Here is a 20,640-nt window from a genome sequence, read left to right on the forward strand (position 1 = left end):
TACTTTCATATTTCACTGTACTAATTCACCACTAATCCTTTATGGGTTCCGGAGTAGCGTGCTACTCGCCGAAAAAGCAATCCATGCGACATAAATGCAATTAGAATATAATACAATACAATTAACATCCTTCTCCCAATAGAGGGGGGTTTCTGTTGACAGTCTATGCAAAGTTGTTTCAACTCCAGAAGTACAACTTTTGAAAACAAGAGTAGCTAACCTGTAATAGAACTCACATTTGTAAGAAGCATGAAATGTCTGTTGATGATATCTGCCTATAGACCAGCAAGTTTGTTAGATTGTTGGCTGTTAGTGAGATAGTGTTGTTCAGCAGGTATAGGTAGCATGGCAGAAGAATTACCTGAAAGCAGTGAGTGTCAGCCTGTTTATTTACATTTTTGTTCTATTCTCAGCAAAGATACGTAGTCTATTTTTCAAAACTATGGCAGGACAGCCTTCATGTACTGAAACAGCTTTCAATTCCAATATGTACTTATCAACAACTCCAAGGAAGATCATTATAACGCCCCACACACTGCAGCACTTCCAGAGGGGTCTGGGGTCTCCATTGCAAACCAAGGAATGAATTGCAGTAAATGATTCAGCGAGTCCACTCATAAATAAGACAATATAAGGTCCTTAGTTAGATCGTTCGCTTTTTCTTTTTATTGACAGTGAGGGTTTCCACAGTTTTCTAGTATAAATTAATCCACCAAAATAAAACTGCAAAGCAGCAGACATGTGTTTCGCCCCTTAATGGCTCAACAGATTGGGGCTTTCCCAAAGCTCTGATGTGAGCCAAAAATATGTGAGGCACAATTATGGTACCTTGAATAAGAGTCTTGAGAACGCCCCAGGCTAACCACTCTTCATACAGATACACAGTGCTTTTAGAAGAACGTTATGCTGTCTGATTCCCTGCCTCCAATTGTAGTATAAATGATTTAGACTACTGATAAGCAGAGCAAAAAGGTCCCAGGAAACCAGGGATATAGTGAGTAGCGCAATTGTCAATTCTGCCAACGACTTTTAAAAAATGCCAGCAAGACGAATGCGTCTTCCACTTATAGTGAATAGATTTCGGTGTTCCCATTCTATTGCCTGGTGACCATGAGATTAAGACCGAGGTTGAGGTCTATCAAATAGAACTGTTAAATCTAAGGCTGGCTATGTCTCTGTGGCAGCCCCACAAAGCAGGAGGTAGAAATAAATGGGAAAAGCCACATAATCACACAGGTTGAATCCATGAGATTCTCTCGACTACAGCTATGTGACGTTATATTGGCAATAGTATGTGCTGCTAGATCAGCCTGATGTTTACTCCCCATCATTTGCCCCTGAACATACAGGATCGCATGATCCTGATGGGGTGGTAGACACAGTTCTTCTTTTTCCTCCCCCAGCCGTCACAACATTGTTGTGGGGGGAAGCCTTCAGCATACATGCCTAGATTCTAATCTGAGATAGAAATTACCTAGTAAGATCTCTTTCTTGAGATGGGGCACTAATGCCTCACATTCCATGAGTTTCTTGAAATACTGGAGCAGGTCTGAGGAATCAAAATGTAATTACACCAGGGAAGACTGGTAGCATCTACACAAAGAACCAAGGAAGCTAGCCGGAAATATATGCAGATCTCAGTCACAACACTAGCAGTTTTGTGTGATGTGCCAAAATAGTCTGACAGCAATACACCCATGTCCTTATTGCATCCCTTCCATACCACTTTGGTGATCTTCAGGTCTTGTACTAGTAATAATGATGTGAGGAAGCCTCAGAAATACCTCCTTCTAAAGCTATAGAGGAATCCATGAAAGAAACCAAGAAGAGAGATACTGTAATATTCTCAGTAGCAACGTAAAGCAGGTTAATGTATTTACAGATACCTTTACTAAGGTTCTACGTTACAAAGGCGCCACATTAGAACATGTAAGTGTGGAGATTCTACCTTGCCTCACCATGGATACGTTCAGCCACAATCTCACTCTCTGGAGGGCGCTATGAATGCGATTCCTCTCACTATGTACATGGAGAAAATATCTCAGCTTACTTACCAGGCAAGAGATGGAGAAAGGTTCACCTCCAAGAGCCAGGGTTTCAGGTTAGCATCAATGAGCACATCAAAACCATAGAGTTCTGCAAATACAAAACAAGACTTTAAAACTATAGTGTATCAGATGTTTCAATTACCTTAAAAGCTCTAAAAATGGTTGTCCCACTACCCGGTTATGGAGACCGCAGTAAAAGTAAAATAAAATTCCTGCTTTTTACTTTATGCTGTAGCGTTTTACAAAACAGAAACTTTAACATTACTGTTTTGAACTCTCCTTGCCACCCAGTTCAACACAGGATAGATGTGATCTGACTTGCCAATAGTAAATTAGAATTTACTTACAAGAGGAACAGAGGAGTTAATGCAGATATCCAGATTAAGTGTCCATTTCCTTCAGGCAACAGCCAGTGTCCCACCTACCATATAGACACAGTCGCCATCATAGCAGGTATTTATACATAACTATCAACTGTGGTACAGAAGGACGTAATGGGAGCATATTAGAAAGCAAGTTCACTATTGATGTAATAATTATTTTCAAGGTCTCCACTCTCCCCCATCATGACATATATTTGGGGGACCATGAGGTTAGTAGGTCTTTGATTTTATTTATTGTTATTTGCTCGTTATGGAGGATTGATTCTGATAAGTTGTTTGAAAACTAGATGCCTAGATATTTAATCATTTTGGTTGCCATCAGAGACCCAAGTGATTGAAACAGGAAGGCTGGCAATGAACATTAAGCACCAAGACTTCCATCTTCTCCCTATTCAGAGAGTAGCCAGAATATACTGAGAAGGACTGGATTATAGAGATATTAGCTGGGATCGCTGCATCTCGATTTTTTGAGAAAATAAGTATATTGTCTGCATAGGCAGCAGTTTTGAAAGTAAGTGAACCAAAATTGACACCTTCAATGTCTGAACTATTAATAATCATAATCAATAGTGGGTCCATCACTAATAGAAATAGAAGGGGGGAGAGTGGGAAACCCTGGTGAGTAGCTTGGTGCAGAGAAAAAGGCGAAGAAAGAGCACCCTTGATTCTAATTCTTGCTCTAGCTCGGACATAACCATAGATGAGAATAGGTTGCCTAGGTTGTATTTGCTTAGCACCGCCTTGAGGTAGGGCCAATAGACTTTGTCGAACAATTCTACAGCCTTTTCAATTATGTGACAGACTAAGCGCATGTTGCCACAAGCCAGTGTGCCCCTAACAAAACCCGATTGGACCGGTGGATCAATTTCAGTATGAGCCGCTCCAAACTTTGGCCAAAACCTTTGCATATATCTTTGCCTCCATGTTTCATAACGATAGAGGCCTATGTTCTTGGGAGCTAACTGATCCTTCCCCTCCTTAGGCAGGACTACTATGGTAGCTTCAGCTGCGGTGCCAGTGACTTAGCCAGGGGTGGTAAATCGCTTAAACTCCAGGAGCGGTAAAATCGTGTCCATAAAGATGTTATAGAAATTAATGGGAAGGCCATCTAGGCCTGGTGCCTTTCAACCTGGGATAAGTTTAATTACACTTAATATTTTGTTGGTATTAATTGGTTTATTAGGTGTCAGTTTATCTGCTTCTGAAAGCGATTTCATAGGAATGCATTGGAGGAAGTCAGCGCATGATTCTTTCGAAGCTGCGATATAAGGGGTACATAATGATGTGTAGAAATTCTTGAAAACTTCCAAGATGTCGAGGTCCTAGACATAGTTCAGCCTCGTTGGTCTCTAATGGACGTTATAAGAGAGTTATTATGTTTGATTTTCAACTACGCTTCTAGAGTATGCCAAGCTTTATTTAGATACAAGAGTTTTTTTCTCTGCTGTGTCTAACTATAAGGTGAGCTCTTTTGCTAGCAATATTGTTGTATTCATATTTGAGACGTTTGATATCGGTCAACAAAGGACCTTGTAATGTCTATAGAGAGCTTTCTTGTCCTCGATTTCTTTTTCTAGCTTAGATAGGGATTCGTAATATCCTTGTTTCTGTTAGACATCAGGCTGATATGGAAGCCTCTAACGGCACACTTTAGAGTGCCCCATAAGACTACAGGGGATGAGACTGAATCCATGTTCTCCTTTAGGAATTGAGCTAACTCTTTGTCTAGCTATTGTCTATCTTCGCCAGAATCTAGAAGTTCCGTATTCATGTGCAATGAGCTTTTCTTGGTATGTGTGGGGGAAATTCTAATCGAGATCGTGATTGCTGCATGATCAGAGACCAGGATAGGTTCTATTGAGGAGTCGTGGTAGTCTTGGAGAATTCCTGCATTTACTAGTAGATAGTCAATCTTAGAAAATGTATTGTGGGAAGATGAAAAGAATGTGAAATCATAGCATGTGGGATTATGGAGTCTCCAAACATCAGTGAGTCTATGGGCAGTATAGTGACTGAGCATAGCTTTGTGTGCTTTGGAAGGTCTTTACTTAAACTTCGATTGTCTGTCCAGAATCACATCAACGGACAGAATGATGTCACCCCCAAAGACAATGCGTGCGGATTGGGGTAGAGAAGCTAGTTTTGCAGTGAGGGTGGACCAAAAATGTGGATTGTCACCATTAGGGGCATATATATTGACCGTATAAAGCTCCCCCTCACTGTGCAATAGTCTGGCAATCAGCCATCTTCCATCATTGTCCTGCTCCACTGCAATTAGAGACAGCCCGAGCACTTCGCCATAAGGGTGACCACACCATTTTTCTTGGAGACTGCAAGAACACATGCCAAATTGGAGATCCAACCACCACAATAGTGATATGTTTTTAACCAAACTTAGCTTCTTGAAGAAAAGTTATATAACCCTTAAGACCGTTACAGTAAGGAGAGATCTTCCTGTGCTTCACGTGGTGGTTAAGCCCCTTGACATTAAGAGAAACAACTTTTATGTCCAGCTATAATTTAGTATGTGGGTATGGTGTATGAATTAACAAGCAGCTGCACAGGAAGGACAGTAATAACAGAATATCAGGAGGCAGTTTAGCGGACCACATGGCAAATATAGGCGGAAAAAGAGTTGAAGGAAAAGAATAGAGAAACAGAGTAAGAAGAAACCGAGTCCTCTCTCAAAAGTGAGAGCAAGCATCCCAGGAGACAAGGTATGAAGCCAAGAGGCTGTGGGGACATCCATGCAGCGGAAGGGAGGAACCCGCTGCATCAACAGGGTAAGAAACCTCAAGCATGTAGGTAAGCAGCGAATAATGCAACAAGTTGAACCGATATGTAATCACATAAAAATGAGCAATAAGCAACCAAATCATTGGAATTACCAGATGCTCAACAAATCATAACTAATCGTAACAAGTCCAGAGCAATTTAGCAAAGAGACACTGCGGCAAGACAAGGTGCAAGCATTCTTTTCAGGTGCTGTATAATGAGGGAGAAAATTGGTAATACTTAAATTGGAGCATCATCTTCAAATAGCACAAATATCTCTCCTCAGGTTGACAACAATATTAGAAGAGCATTGTGTTGAGAGGCAGAACATTGTCTTAGGATCGTCTCGGTGCGTGTGAAATCAATGTACTGACGATAGAGCCAGATAATTCGGGGAACAACTGGAAGCATGGGTAGGGGGCAAAGCCATATTGGCAGCAGATCTTAATGCAAAGCACTATCAAGCATAAGATGGTTATCTTCAACACAGTCTTACCTTTTTTCAAACCAGAGAGCCCCACAAAGAGATGACCCGGTGTGCTTTGGTACAATCCATTAAAAAGTTTAGCAGACTCTTCGGGTACAAGCGATGGAGTCTCTCCTCCTCCTTAAAGGGGTGAGGCAGAGCATAGAATGCAGAGACAGTGATGTTCTGACCAACATGGAATGTCCACAAAACATTTTCTCTGGAAAGAAGGTGGTGTACGGCAGGTTGACTCAAAGAGCGTGAAGCTCACTGTTATGCTAAATTAATGTTATGGTAACGAGGAACACTGTCTTGAGGGTGAGAAGCTGCAAGAAGCAGCTGCGAAGTGACTCAAAGGAAGCACACATCAGAAATGTAAGGACTAAGTTAATGACCCACTGTGGCAGGACTAAGGGAGAGGGAGAAAACAAATGTTGTAAGCCTTTCAAAAAGCTCACAATAATTGGAGCCTTAAACATTGAGAGCTAATCTGGCAACAACAAAAAGAAAGAGATGAAAGATACTCCCAACTGTGCCTAGAGCAAAGCCTTGCCAGCTACAGATAAAACTGATAACAAAACCTCTGCTAATCTTGCCTGGGGGGCTCTATCTGCTGAGTCCCACACCAAGACGTAACAGCAGATGTGTACAGTTTTTGTGTAAGGCCACCTGGAAGTCAAGAGGACATCAACCACCTCCGGAGGAAGGTCAGGCCCAATCTGGAGCCACTAGGATGACTTGGGCCTGGCCGCACCTGCTCTTCTTAAGAACTCGGGAAAGGCGTGGTATCAACAAAAAAGCAAAAAGGAGTCCCAAGATCCACTTGAGGCGGAACGTGTCTCCGAGCGAGAGATGCCTTGGAAACTCCAACACACAGAAGTGCTGACATTGTGGCAAACAGACTGAGCCAAGGTTCTCCCCATTCATGTAAGACACTTCTACCCCACCTACGGTGTAACTATCACTTGTGATCCACAAAGTGCTAATGCCTAGGTTTGTCATCCCTGGCATTTAACAATCCTACCACGTGGTTCAGTACAAGGAAAGTTCCTTGGAAGTCCAGCCATTTCTAATAGCGCAGGGTCTCCTGGCCCCGGGTCCAAGACCCTCCCCAGCCCTGTTTGTTGCAGTCACACATCGAGGTGGTGTTGTCTGTGAGCACCTGTACCAGTCTCCTCTTGATGGACGGAAGGAAGGCTTTGTTATGTTATGTTTATTTGAAAAGTACAATATCACCTGTGAATGTAACCTGGCTCTGAGCAGGTATGTGTGTCTAGCCCTGCCTATGGTGGGTTGGTTAATTAAAAATCCAGGACTTCAGCTTCTTGCAAATTTCAAGCAAGGAGGAGGCTCTGTTGTGGTGTGGAAGGCTGTTCCATACTTTAGGAGCAATGTAAGAGAACACCAGTCCTCCTGATCTGGTTCTGTGTATGCCTGGGATGTGTGCGAGTAGGAGTCCTGTAGAGCAGAGATGTCTGGGTGATAGGTGCAAGAAGATAAGATTGTTCAATTAGGTGGGGGCCTAAGTTGCATAGTGCCATGAATGTGTGTGTGTGAGGAGTTTGAAATGAGCACATCTGTGTATCGGGAGGTAGTGAAGCTCCCTGAGGCGTGAAGTGATGTTGTGGTGTGAAAACTTTCAGCACCAGGCGAATGGCCCTCAGGTCCAGAAGGTTGACATGGAGCCGGGACTCCGCTGCAGACCAGAAGCCTCTGATCCCCACCTCTCCCAGATGACCTTCCCAACTCAGCAGCAATGCATTAGTCACAACTGTCAGCTCAGGGTGGGAGAGGGGTCTGCCGCTGACCCAATTGCGGTTCAGTAACCACAACTGCAGATCTTTTCCAGTCTCCTCTGAAATCTGAACATTGTATGAGAGGTTCATGTTGGACTGACTGAGACTGCAAAGCCCGCATATGGCACCTGCTGTGCTCGACCAGCAGGTTGCAGAAAGCCATCAGAGCCAGAAGCTTCAGAGTCAATCTCACTGAAATCCAGGACCGAGGCTGAAACATTGGTATCGTAGCCTGAATGTCCTAGGCTCTCTTTCCCGGGAGAAAGGCATGAAACCAAACATGTCAAGAATGGCAAGAGTCAGGTCTGACTTCTGCATGTTGAGAGAGAACCCCAAAGATGACAGGGGGATTCGACACAGTCTGAAGGTGGTGACAACTTCCTGGTGCAAGCCCGCCTTCAACAGCCAGTCGTTGAGGTAGGGGAAGACTGGCATCTATGATCTCAGAGGGTGTGCTGACCCCACTGCCATCACTTTTGTAAACACCCAAGGGGCACTGATTAGACCAAAGGGGAGCACAGCGAACTGAAAATGCTTGCATCCCACAGCGAACTGCATGGTAGTGTCAATGAGCCTATAGGACGGGTATATGAAAATAGGCATTCTGCAAGTCAAACGCCACTATTCTGTCTCCACGATCTAGGCAGACAAGACCTGGGCAAGTGGGAGCATTTGAATTTTTCTTTCCGGAGGAAGGAACTGAGAGGGCGCAGTTCTAAAATTGGACAACAAAACGAAATCCTTTTTTTGGCACCAGAAAACAGCTGGAATAACACCATCTTCCTACTTCTGGAGCAGGCAACTCTCTTGATAGCCCCTTTTGCCAAAAGGACTTGCACTTCCTGCTGCAAAATCGATGGTACTCCATCATTCTGTGGGGGTTGGTGTAAGATGCGGCAGTGCAGAAAGGAATGATATGGAGTAGCCCTTCTGTACAGTTTGCAGGATCCACTTGTCTGATTAAATGGCCTGCCAACCTGGCATGAATAGTCGGATCCTGCCTCCTACCTGGTGAATGTGCTCAACTAAGGGCATGCTAAAGGGGCTTGGCAGGTGCGGCTGCATGGAGAGCCAGTGGTCTGGGTATCCCGATGACCTGGACTGCCAGTGTGTGGGTGCTAGGTGCCGTGCCGGGGATGGATTGACTGACGGTATGAGGTACCTCTGTTGAAACCACAAAAGGAACTTAAGGGCTGATGCGGCTGGCGAGTATGGCCAGATAAGCCCAGAAAGCGTGCTATGGCCCTACTCTCCTTGAACTGCTCAAGAGTGGAGTCTTCCTTGTGTTCAAGCAGATGAGTCCTGTCAAACGGCAGGTCAATGAGGGACGACTGGATCTTTAACTGAAAAAACCAGTGGACCTCAGCTAGGCGTGGCAGTAAATGGCCTCACTGGTGAAAATGGCCCACCCAATGGTAACATACAAGCCACAAAGAATTGTCAACTTGGCTGCACCGCAACCGTCCTGTCTGGAATGGGCGAGGACCAGTCGGAAATCATCAGGGCCCAAGCAGACAGCTGGCATTTACGGACATGAGCACAAAACTGGTGGATGAGAAAACCCTTTTCCCGGATGTCTCCACCCATTTTCACTCCCTATCGGGGTGGGGGGGTTGTCAGAATTGTGTTGGGATTAGTTGTGTAAAAGAAGGTTGCACCACCACGCTTTCAGGTGAGGGGTGCCGAGATAAAAATGCATAGTCACCCATTGCGGAGCGATGGTGTAGTACAATTTGGCAGCTGGACTAGGGGGAATAGAGCAAGGTTTGGCCCATGCCCCCATTAAAGTATCAGTAAGGGCCTTGTTAAATGGTAAGAGAGTATCAGTAAATGTCTGCCTCAGTTGAGCAGCCACTGTGATGTCCAAGGTGAGGAACTGGAGGTCAAGGACTTTGGCTGCCCTACGCATAACCATGGCGTAGGAAGGACTCTCCTCAGTAGCAGGGTCAGGGGAGAGAGGAGACTAGACTCAGGGGAACTTTCTGGGCTACTAGCCTTCTGCAGGTTGTCATACCATTTCTCCTCGTGATATGCTTGGCCAATCTCATCACCCACATTGTAATTTTTATCTGAATCTGTGCCGAAAGGGAATGCAGGGTGTGCATTGGTCATTGCATAGGGAGATCAAGTGGAAGAATGGGAGCCTCAACTGAGGCCAGGTGCGACGTCGAACGAGATTAAACCAGCGCTGACTTGAAATCAGAGAGGACAATTGGGGCTTCGTCTTCAGGCATCTATGGAGTTGGCATCGGTGTTGATGCACCAGGGACCAGCATGGACCATAGCGTCAGAGGTGAAGTCAAGAGTGGAGCCAGTCCTGTTATGGGCTCGGAGGTACCAGCTGGCACAGAGGGCAAACCTGCCGGCAGTAACCCAGGTGGAGAGCCTCTCTGCTCCATGGGGCCCGCAGGCACACCATAAGGGATCAGCACGCATCTGAAGAGTCGGAGCATGGCCTTGCTGAACACTTCAATCTGCTGAGGTGTGGCTGATGGCCCTAAAAACTCACGTTCTGCCAGAACAAGTTGAGAAATCGGCTCAGAAGTCGAATCACTGCTGGAGCAAAATCGAGACATATGGTGCTGCGCTGCTGCCTTCTCAGGAGAGTGAGAGTGGCGGGAAGGAGCAGAGTGCTGCTTAGATTACTTGTGTTTTTCCTTTACCTTACCCGAACATTTAGATTGAGAGGAAGACCGACCTCTGGAACGACTCCGGGTACTTCTAGATCTCGAATGGGACCGAACATTCGACCTAGACCGGTCTCATCGCAGAGTCTTCCGGTGCTTGGTGATGTAGACTTTTGCCTTGAGATCTCGTATTGCCTTTTGGTTCATCGACATGCAGTCACTGCAGGCATTAGAGTCGTAGCTCGACCCCAGGTACCACAGGCATATTTGATGAGGATCCATCACAGACATTTGTTTGCGGCTATCCTTACAGGGCTTAAACTCTGTCTTTTTAGGAAGTGACTTGTCCCTTGCAACACTGTAAACCAATTTTGTCAACGAGTTAAGGGTCTCAAAGAGACGAGTGGTAGCTATGGATCCACATCTGGTGGTGGGGAAAGAAAGGAACTGACGTCAGAGCCGGGGAGTGGTTCCTATAGGAGTTACGCACGTTGTTTGCTGAGCCACTACGGAGCAGCATGGACGCCACCTGATCCAATCGGACACCTGGGGAGTAGTGAAAAGGTGAGGACGCTGTGGCTAGAAGTCCCTATCAGAAATACTTTCCACAAGTAATTCTCCAATTAGGAAATCCTTCTGTCCTAATTTTAAAGTACAATGTACATGAGTTAGCAGCTCCTAGTGAAGAAGCCTGCAAGAACACGCACCCACTATATTTGATTCACAGATGACTAGCTGAAAAAATAGAGACATGCTGTGGAAATATAATTTAAACTAAGAAGCTTAGCAGAAATCAAACCTGCACATCTAGCACCTTGCAACTGGCAGATAATAGTTTGCTTTATTGACTGTCTGTGGAATGCATTTTCCGCCTCAGATATAATATTCACTGAGAATAACAACTTTCTTGTTAAGTGCAGTTTAGGTTCGCAGTTATAGAGGATAAGGTGTTAAGGAAAGGCTCATGGGGAATGATTTTCTTTGTTTGATGGCATTCCACCTTTAAATCATGCCAAAGATCAGTCTTTCTTCTGTATCCTACCTTTCTATATACAGTTTTGTAGTCTATTATTTTCTTCTAAAATATGCTGGCATGTGGATCTTTAAACCTCTGTCTTGCTCTATCAATCATGCCCATAACCATGCTTCTATACTATGATCATTGCATACAATTCATTAATTTCTGGAATTATGCCAAAGAAACTGAAAATATCCAAGTAACTCCTTTGCTTAAGAATCCTACTTTGTAACTGACTGACACAAAATTTTTAAACCTTGCCTTAATAGCTAAACTTGTTGAGAAATAGTTTTTTTTCTACACAAATATCTTCTTGAGAGCTATGATCTCCACTACATTCAGGTGGATTTCTGGCCACTTGAACTGGGTCTCATTGGTCTACAGGTTACAGCAACAGTATGCTGATTCTTGTTACAGTGTACGTAGCATTTCACACAGTTGACCACCAGGTCTCCCTACCTATTCTAGAGAATTTCTCAGAGTGTGCTCTGCTAGTTAGCTTCTCTTGACAGAAAGATCTCAATCTACGGAATTTCCGCTTCTTTTTTTTCCTGTCATGACAATAAATGACCGTATTCCCCAGAGTTTAGTTGTATCTTCCTCTTTTTTTAAAATCTGTACTCTTGTCAACTTTTATGAATGGTCCCCCTTTAGAGATACAAGGAGAGCACCCAGGATTTTACCGCGGCTGCCTTCCTTGATGCAGACATGCCACCCTCCTGCCTAGCACCCTGTACGTCTCATTTTTGTAATTGGATGCAGATTAACCAACTAAATATGAATGCATCCAATAGTGGATTAGCAATGTAGGATAAAAACAAGCTGATGTGATCGAATAGGCTCTTGCTTTTCAAAGACATTGTATTCATGGGACAAGGGACAAGTCCAGGCATCCGGCATTCCTAATGGATGGAAGTGCCCAGGTGGAAGAGGCTGTTGCAAAGAGTTGGTTCATTGTTTGCTCGCCCCCACAGACTGAAAGTTGCATTTTTGCGCTAGAAATACAATATACAAAGCGGAAGAATTTGACAGTAATATCGTTAATAATAGGTTTTATTGTTAGTAGTGTTACATTGTCTCAGTTCTGACCTGTGGGCCTGCGTGCAGCAGCACGCTCCATGCTATTAGCCTCAATTTCACGGCACACACTTAGAGTCTAGTTGCCGTGCTATTGCATACGGTGTGCCATCTATTTAGCCAAGCACTGGAGCATACAGTGCTTGTTTAATTCTCCAATGTGAAGTGCCGCACTCAAGCTTGCTCTTCCTCCATTGTGCTGCAGCCCACACTTTGATGTCTCTTTCGCCTGTGAGGTCTGGCACAATCTTCCAATAGTAAGATTAAGGTACTGGCACTTGCATGTAATGACACGGTATTTGGTCTTTCAGAGTTAACATTTGTGCACGAGCAACACATTTTCTGTAGCGATTGCAGTGCCCACGTGTAAGGGGAGTAGGTTGTGATGAGTATATTCTTCGAGTGCACGTCATCTACAGTGAATGTACTAACACTTCTAAAACAGATGAAAACGCATCTAATAATGATTGTTTAGCTGTTGATTTATATACACAGAATATGTTTTCTCAATTGCAGGAAGCTCACGTTGTACAGAAGTAGACAGGTATGAGAGCCTCATGCCAATTGCATGAATTTTGCCCATGAGTTAGGCAGGGAGTTCCTTGACTCTGAGAAGACCCTTGACCTGTAATAAGCTTAAACACCAGTCGAAACATGTTGACAGTTACAAACGGTTAGGTGATTCATTGTTGTCACCAGAAAACCACACATCGACTACCCCGGTCCTTTCCCACACGATGGTCCAGCGTATGAGCGCGCAGCTCCCAGTACTCCCGAAAGGCGACACAGTGCACCCTCCCTTTCCCCGGTTTCTCTGCCCCCAGTTAGTTCATGGTTACTTAATGGCTGCACTTCCATAGCCCCTGCGACGCCCCTCACAGGGGGGGTAGTCCTACTGCATGGCACCCCTGCGGCAAGGCGATTATGGCGCGCTCCAGTAGGGTGCACCCAGAGGCTGGCCCGGGCACACATCTGCAGCCCCACTCGGGACAGCGACGAACGGCTTGAGGGGCCAGAAGGCTGCACGATTGTATGGACTGTGCACGGGTGCACTTGAAATGTAAACCTATGTGATAATGCCGATATCGCCTGTGCCCGTGTGTTATACTATCTATAAATGCCAATAAAGAAAGTTTTCAAAAAAAAATAAATAAATAAAGTTATTAAACCAGAAAACCACACATCACAAACAATTTTTTTAAATATATCAAGGAAACCCTCAAATAAATGGAAACTTTTGGGTATACCCTTAGATATTTTTTAACTACATCTGGACCCCTGCATTTTGTCCTGCATAACAAAATATCTAAGAATTCCTGTTATCGTTGAGTCCACCAAAGTGGCACTGCATTACTTCAGTGTAGGGGGCTGCCGATGAAGAAGCATGCCACAAGAAATTGTGGGTGAGGTGACCCCTCAAATATCTTGTTTGATTCTTATGTAGGACACCCTCTGGCCCTGCGTGTGATCTTCAATATTGGTAATTGATTCTTACATAAGCACCTATGTGTGATTTAGACACTGTGCTGCCTCACATTTGGGCTAAAGCACAGAAAAAAAAGTTACTTACCTTTGGTAACAATCTTTCTGCTGAATACTATATCTACCTGCAGATTCCTCACTTACAGAACAACCCCCAGGCATCAGACTGGATCTGGAAAAATTCAAAGACACAATGACACTGATAGAGGGCACTGGACTCAGTTGGCACCAGAAGTGATGTCAGGCGCTGCTTCTGAAGGGCACCGAAAGTGCTTACAAGAAGCAACAAGGGCAACCAACAGGGTCAGACTGCTCATTATGTCATTCTGTAGGCTGAAAAGTAGTGGGCTGCATTCACAGTAGCATGGGCTGCTATGACCAAACCATTAAAGCCCCCACAGCCCTATACTAATCATGGCCTTTTGCAAGTGGGGCCCAGAGCTCTAAGGGAGAATGCTATTGCTCAGTGTTTCTTTCCCAAATGAACAACTCAACAGATTTCCATCTTTAACTTACAATTCCAAATCCAGGAACTCCATAGTTTCCTTATGATATTCAATTGTTAATTCTACATTTTTATCATTTGCATTTAAGAACTGACGGTATTGAATAAGTGCTTTTTCAGGTCCATTCCATATCATAAGGAAAATGCTACTTATCAGTATACGTCTGTTCTTGGCATGTAGAGCTGCAGAGTTGTACACTTATGCATAGATTGCCATCTGGTGTTGGGCTTGGATGTTTGCATGTTGTTTTTGTCTTCGAAGAAGTCTTTGTAGTCACAAGGTTGGTGACTCCTCCTTCAGTCGACAGTGCGCATGGGCATCGACTCCATCCTTAGATTGTTTTTGCCATGTAGGATTGAATGGAGTAGTGAGAAATAGAAAGATGTCCATGTGTAATGTATCTAAGTAAGATAACACTGGAACAGATAGAGGTATCCGGGGAGGCGGGTGGGCGTGTACAACTCCTCAGCTCTACATGCCAAGAACAGATGCATACTGGTAAGTAGCATTTTCCGTGCGAGGCATATGAGCTGCAGATTGTACACCTATGCATAGACTATACAGCAGTTACCTCCTTAGCGGTGGCTTCCTGTATCTGTTGCAGTAATTTGAAATGATGTTCTTAATACAGCCTGGCCCACACTAGCTTGTTGTTTTGCCTGCACATCTACACAATAGTGTTTTGTGAAAGTATGTGGTGTAACCCAAGTTGCTGCTTTGCATTGGTCATCTAGGGTAATGTTCCCTAAGAATGCCATATGAGCCCCTAGTTTGCGTGTAGAATGAGCTCTAGGGGGAATGGTTAATGTGCGTTTGGCTTTCATGTAGCATATTTGTATGCATTTTACAATGCACCTTGCAATTCCTGTTTTAGATATAGGATTGCCTTTATGAGGGGGGGAGAAAGCCACAAAAAGTTGTTTAGGAAAAGTAGTTTTCCTAAAAGATTTTGTTCTTTCAAGGTAGTAGAGTATTGCTTTTTTAACGTCTAACGTGTGAAGAGCTCGTTCTGCCACTGAGTCTGGTTGAGGAAAAAATGGGAAGTTCAACCTACTGGTTTAGATGGAATGCAGATACTACTTTGGGTAGAAATTTTGGGTTAGTTCTAAGAACCACTTTGTTATGATGGATTTGTAAAAATGGTTCTTGTATGGTTAATGCCTGGAGTTCACTTACTCTTCTGAGAGATGTGATAGCAACTTAAAAAAGGCTACTTTCCAAATGAGAAACTGCAGCTCACATTTGTGGAGGGGTTAAAAAGGAGGACCCATTAGCCTGGTAAGGACTATATTAAGGTTCCACACCGGAGAGGGTGGAGCTCTTGGTGGAATTATTCTTTTAAGTCCTTCCATGAAACTTTTATAGCAGGAACTCTAAACAAGGACAAATGTTGTCATTTTTGTAGGTAGGCTGCTATGGCGGCTAAATGTAACCTAATAGATGTATACGCAAGGTTACATTGTTGTAGATGCAGTAGATAACAGATGATGTTCTGAATGGAAGCATCTAGTGGATTGATCTTGTTGTGCGTGCAGTAAATGACGAATCTTTTCCATTTTGCCGCATAGCATGCCCTTGTTGTAGGGCGTCTGGCTTCCTTGATAATAGTCATACAGTCTGGCAGGAGATTGAGGAAGCCAAACTCTAAGACCTCAGGAGCCAGATCGCAAGGTTGAGTTGATTGGGATCTGGGTGTCTTATTTCTCCATGGTTCTGAGTGAGAAGCTTAGGTGAGAGGCGTAGCTTTTGATGAGGTACTACTGATAGTTCTAGTAGAGTTGTGAACCATGGTTGCCTTGCCCATGTTGGAGCAACTAGGATCATTGTGAGAGAATGTTGTTTGAGTTTACGCACCACTAACAGAATAAGTGGGAGAGGTGGAAAAGCGTTGGCCAATTTGTTTGACCAATTCATCCATAGCGCATTGCCTTTGGACAACGGGTGTGGATACCTGAATGCGAAGTTTGGGCATCTTGCGTTTTGGTGTGTGGCAAACAGATCTATCTGTGGGTGTCCCCACAGTTGAAAGAATGGGAGAAGAACTTGAGGATGAATTTCCCATTTGTGGATCTGTTGTGCTTGACGGCTGAGCAGATCCGCAATCTGCTTGTGTAACCCTGGTAAGTGTTGTGCAAGGAGGTATATGTTTTGCGCAATGGCCCATCTCCATATGCTTTGCGCTAAGCGCGATAGCTGTAGGGAGTGTGTCCCCCCTTTGCTTCTGTATGTAATACATTGCTGTCATGTTGTCTGTGCGAATCAGGACAGCTTTGCCTAGAAGGTGCAGTTGAAAAGATTTCAGTGCTAGAAATATTGCTAACAATTCCAGGTAGTTGATGTGGAATTGTTTTTGTTGGGGGTCCAGATACCTTGAATGGTATGGGTTTGAAGATGAGCTCTCTAGCCGGTGAGCGAGGCGTCTGTTGTTAGCACTATCTGTGGAACTGGCTCGAGGAACGACCGCCCTTTGGAAAGGTTCTGTGTGTTCCATCATTGCAGAGAGCGCTGGGTGCGGTCGTTCACCAACACCAGATCTGTTAGCTGACCTTGAGCCTGGTTCCACCGACGTGCTAGACACTCTTGTAATGGACGCATTTGTAGTCTTGCATGAGGAATGAGAAAAACGCAAGAGGCCATCATCCCTATTAGTTGAATGAACACTCGTGCTGGTAGTGAGTGTTGTGGCTGACATTTTTAATTAACATCTGTATAGCAGTTATCCTGACTGGGTTGGGATATGCTATGGCTGTGGAGGTATTTATTGTAGCCCCTAGATATTGTTGTATTCTGGACGGTTGGCGATGGGATTTGCCCTGATTTAGTGTGAATCCCAGACCGTGAAGCAGCTGTATGGTACCAAGTGTATGTTGAACACAGCTGCTGTGGGATTTTGCTTTTATGAGTCAGTCGTCCAGATAAGGAAAGACATGAATGTGTTGTCTTCTCAAATGGGCTGCAACCACTGCGAGGCACTTGATGAAAACTCTGGGTGCCGTGGTGACTCCGAATGGTAGAACCTTGAACTGGTAGTGTTGGCCATCTACAACAAACCTGATAGGTTTCCTGTGAGCGGGATGAATGGGAATGTGGAAGTAGGCGTCATTAAGATCCAGGGTGGAGAGAAAGTCGCCTTGCTGGAGTAGTGGGAGCACTTGTTGTAAGGTGACCATGTGGAAGTGGTCTGATTGGATGTAAAAGTTTAGCAGTCTGAGGTCCAATATTGGCCTGAGAGAGCCGTCCTTTTTCGGGATATGAGAAAATAGAGGGAATAGACCCCAGTGCCTTGATGGGGCAAGGGAACCGGTTCTATTGCATGTTTTTGTAATAGTGCAAGAACCTCCTGTTTGAGAAGCGCCAGGTGTTCTGATGACATTGTTGGTGGAATGTTGTGAGGGGTAGAAGTGAGTTCCAGGCAATAACCATACTGGATAATTTGTCTTACCCACCTGTCTGTTGTGATGGAATCCCAGACAGGTAGGAACTGTGAGAGGCATCCCCCGACAGGAGTGGGATGGTCGGGGAAGCGCTGGAAAGTCACTGTTTGGTGCTAGGGGAGCTGCGGGTGTTATTACCCCTGCCTCTGCCCTTGTTATTGTTTCCCCTGTAACCAGTTCTGTGGAGCCGTTTGGGACTTTTGTTGGATGAGGACGGGTGCTCTGGTGTATTTGTTTTGGAGCCTGCTCTATAGAAGAAACGCCGAAAGGAGCCTCTGGTAGAGGGTGATTGCAATGCTCCCATAGACTTGGCAGCCTCTGTGTCCTTCTTATCTTTTCTAAAGATGTGTCCACTGCAGGGCCAAAGTGGTGCTCCTGGTCAAAAGGCTGATTTAGGATGGAATTTTGTACCTCTTGTTTAAAGCCAGACACCCTCAGCCAGGCATGTCTGCGTAGCAAAATACTAGTATTTACTGCGCTGGATGTAGTGTCTGCTGCGCAAGCACGCATTTTATGGAAGAAAACGAGTTACTTACCTGTAACTTTAGCTATCCAGTATTGGTATCTTTCATAGATTCACATGCTTAGAATCATCCCCGCCGACGAGGTGGGAGTCTCGCGGTACAATAAAATATATACATAATAATCATAAAAAACATTATACAATAGGCTACTATGGACAGTAAAGTCACTACATTAGCCTATCTTAGTCTTTTTGTAAAAAGAACCAAACTTGGAACACAGCCAATCAGGCTGCAGCACCCTCTTAGAACCTTCCACAGAGAGGCAAACTCTTCGTTTTTTGCAGCACAAGTGACAATAATATGTACAGGTAATAAGGTAAGCCTCTCCGGGGAGGAGGGTGGGTCGCATGTGAATCTATGAAAGATACCAATACTGGATAACTAAAGTTACAGGTAAGTAACTTGTTTTCTTATTCAGTATTGGGGTATCTTTCATAGATTCACATGCTTAGAATCAGAATAGTTAGCAGTAAACAATCCTTAGTTGTATAGTGGATGGTGGGTATCATAAGAAAAACAATAGATACCTCGCAACACCAATACAGCAAAACAGAATAAACAATACACCATGTATATGTGAACATGTAATGAAATAATCACCTCCTTACAGAGGCTTACCTTATTTAAAAAGGTTTCTCAACACTGCTTGACCCACAGCTGATTCAGCCTCTGTTACCAGATCCAGACAGTAATGCTGTGTAAAAGAGTGCACAGTTTTCCAGGTTGCAGCACGGCAAATCTTCTCTGTAAGCACTCCGGCAAAAAGAGCAGTAGATGAGGAGACAGCCCTTGTGGAATGAGCCTTGGGTTTCACAGATAAAGTATGTCCAGCTTTATTATGGCAGAATTGGATAGTAGATGCAATTCACCTTGCAATAGTGGATTTCGTAAGTGCTGTTCCTGGCTTTTGACCACCATAAGAAATAAACAGTTGATCCGACTTTCTGATGGACACAGTACGTTAAATATAAAATTTCAGACATCTTTTAACATCCAAGGTATGCAAAGTCTTTTCAGCAGAAGAAGATGGATTGGGAAAGAAAGATCGTAGTACAACAGGCTCATTAAGATGGAACGTAGAGGGAACCTTCGGAATAAACGTTGCATTAGTTCTGAGGAGAACATAAACGTTGGTGAATTTCAAATAAGGTTGTTTGATAGTGAAATCCTGGATTTCACTGACTCTCCTAGCAGAGGTGAGTGCTACTAAAAGTGCCGTTTTCCAAGAGAGGTATTTGAGGTCAGCCTTGTGAACAGGCTCACCTTTTAGAAATTGTTTGATCAAGCAATTAGAGCAAAGGGATATAGCTCCTGCAGAACGTCTGTAGGTCGAAATGGCCGCTAAATTTAACTTGACATAAGTAAACATAAGACCAGACTTCGATAACGAAAGGAGATAAGGCAGAACTTTATCTGGAGAACATCGTACAGGAAGTATATCTCTGTCAGCGCACCAGGCACATAATCGTTTCCATTTCAAAGCATAAGTCTTTAATGTAGAAGGAGCTCTTGCCCTAGCAAGAATATCTCTACAATCCTGAGGTAGATCTATCTCCTTGAATTCTGTGAATCCAGAAACCATGCATGAAAATGCAATTGGACCGGACGAGGATGAAGAATCTGGCCCTTGCTCATTGATAAGAAGGCCGGAACTGCAGGAAGGCGGTATGGTCTGCGCTTGGACAGTAGGAGAAGCTCCGTAAACCAATGCTGACGCGGCCACCGTGGAGCAATGAGAATCATGCAACATGGTTCCATCTTGAGCTTGCGTAGAATTCTTGGGATCAACGGAAAGGGGGGAAATGCGTACGCAAAGATCCCTGTCCATCTCATCATGAAGGCGTTCCCCCACAAGCCCTTCTCCGGTTCCCAACTGGCAAAGAATGGGCACTTCCGATTGTTCTTGGAGGCAAAGAGATCCAGATTTGGTTTGCCCCACATCCGAAATATGTGTTCCACGACTGTTTGATCCAACTCCCATTCGTGACAGGACTTCGAGGTCCTAATCAGAGTGTCCGCTAAAGTGTTGTGAATCCCCGGCAAATGGTCCACCTTGATCGTGATATTGTGAGAAAGCAGCCATTCCCAAATGCTTTGAGCTTCTTGAGACAGAATGTGAGAACGGGTACCTCCTTGCTTGTTTAGGTAGTGCATGCAAGTGGTGTTGTCAGTTCTGATAAGAACAGTTGACCCTTGAAGCCTTGGGAGAAAGGACTGCAGCGCCAGGAAAATGGCTCGAAGCTCCAGAAAATTGATATGCATTTTCGCCATAGCAACGGACCATCTTCCTCTTATGCAAAGATCTTGAAGGTGTGCATCTATGGAGGCATCTGTAGTGAGGATGAAGTTCGGCACGGAAGGCAGAAAAGAGAGCCCGATTGAGACATTCTTGGAGCGCAGCCACCAGAACAGCGCTTCTCTCATAACTGAAGTTATTTCCACAAGGTCGTCGAACGACCCCGAGATCTGCCGCCATTGACTGTCTAGTCCCTCTTGAATCGGCT

General features: G+C 44.4%; 1 protein-coding gene across 8 annotated transcripts in view; it reads right to left on the minus strand.

The window, feature by feature from the left end:
• Positions 1-20,640, minus strand: part of TTLL5 (tubulin tyrosine ligase like 5) — a 1,306,640-nt gene that overhangs the window by 939,481 nt on the left and 346,519 nt on the right. For all 8 annotated transcript variants that reach the window (XM_085626706.1, XM_085626705.1, XM_085626700.1 and 5 more), the window contains one exon: positions 2,055-2,136. In XM_085626706.1, the coding sequence (XP_085482832.1) occupies positions 2,055-2,136 (82 nt within the window). The remainder of the gene's footprint in view (positions 1-2,054; positions 2,137-20,640) is intronic.

Source organism: Triturus cristatus, chromosome 9 (assembly GCF_964204655.1).
Source record: "Triturus cristatus chromosome 9, aTriCri1.1, whole genome shotgun sequence".
In the NCBI taxonomy this organism is placed as follows: Eukaryota; Metazoa; Chordata; class Amphibia; order Caudata; family Salamandridae; genus Triturus; species Triturus cristatus.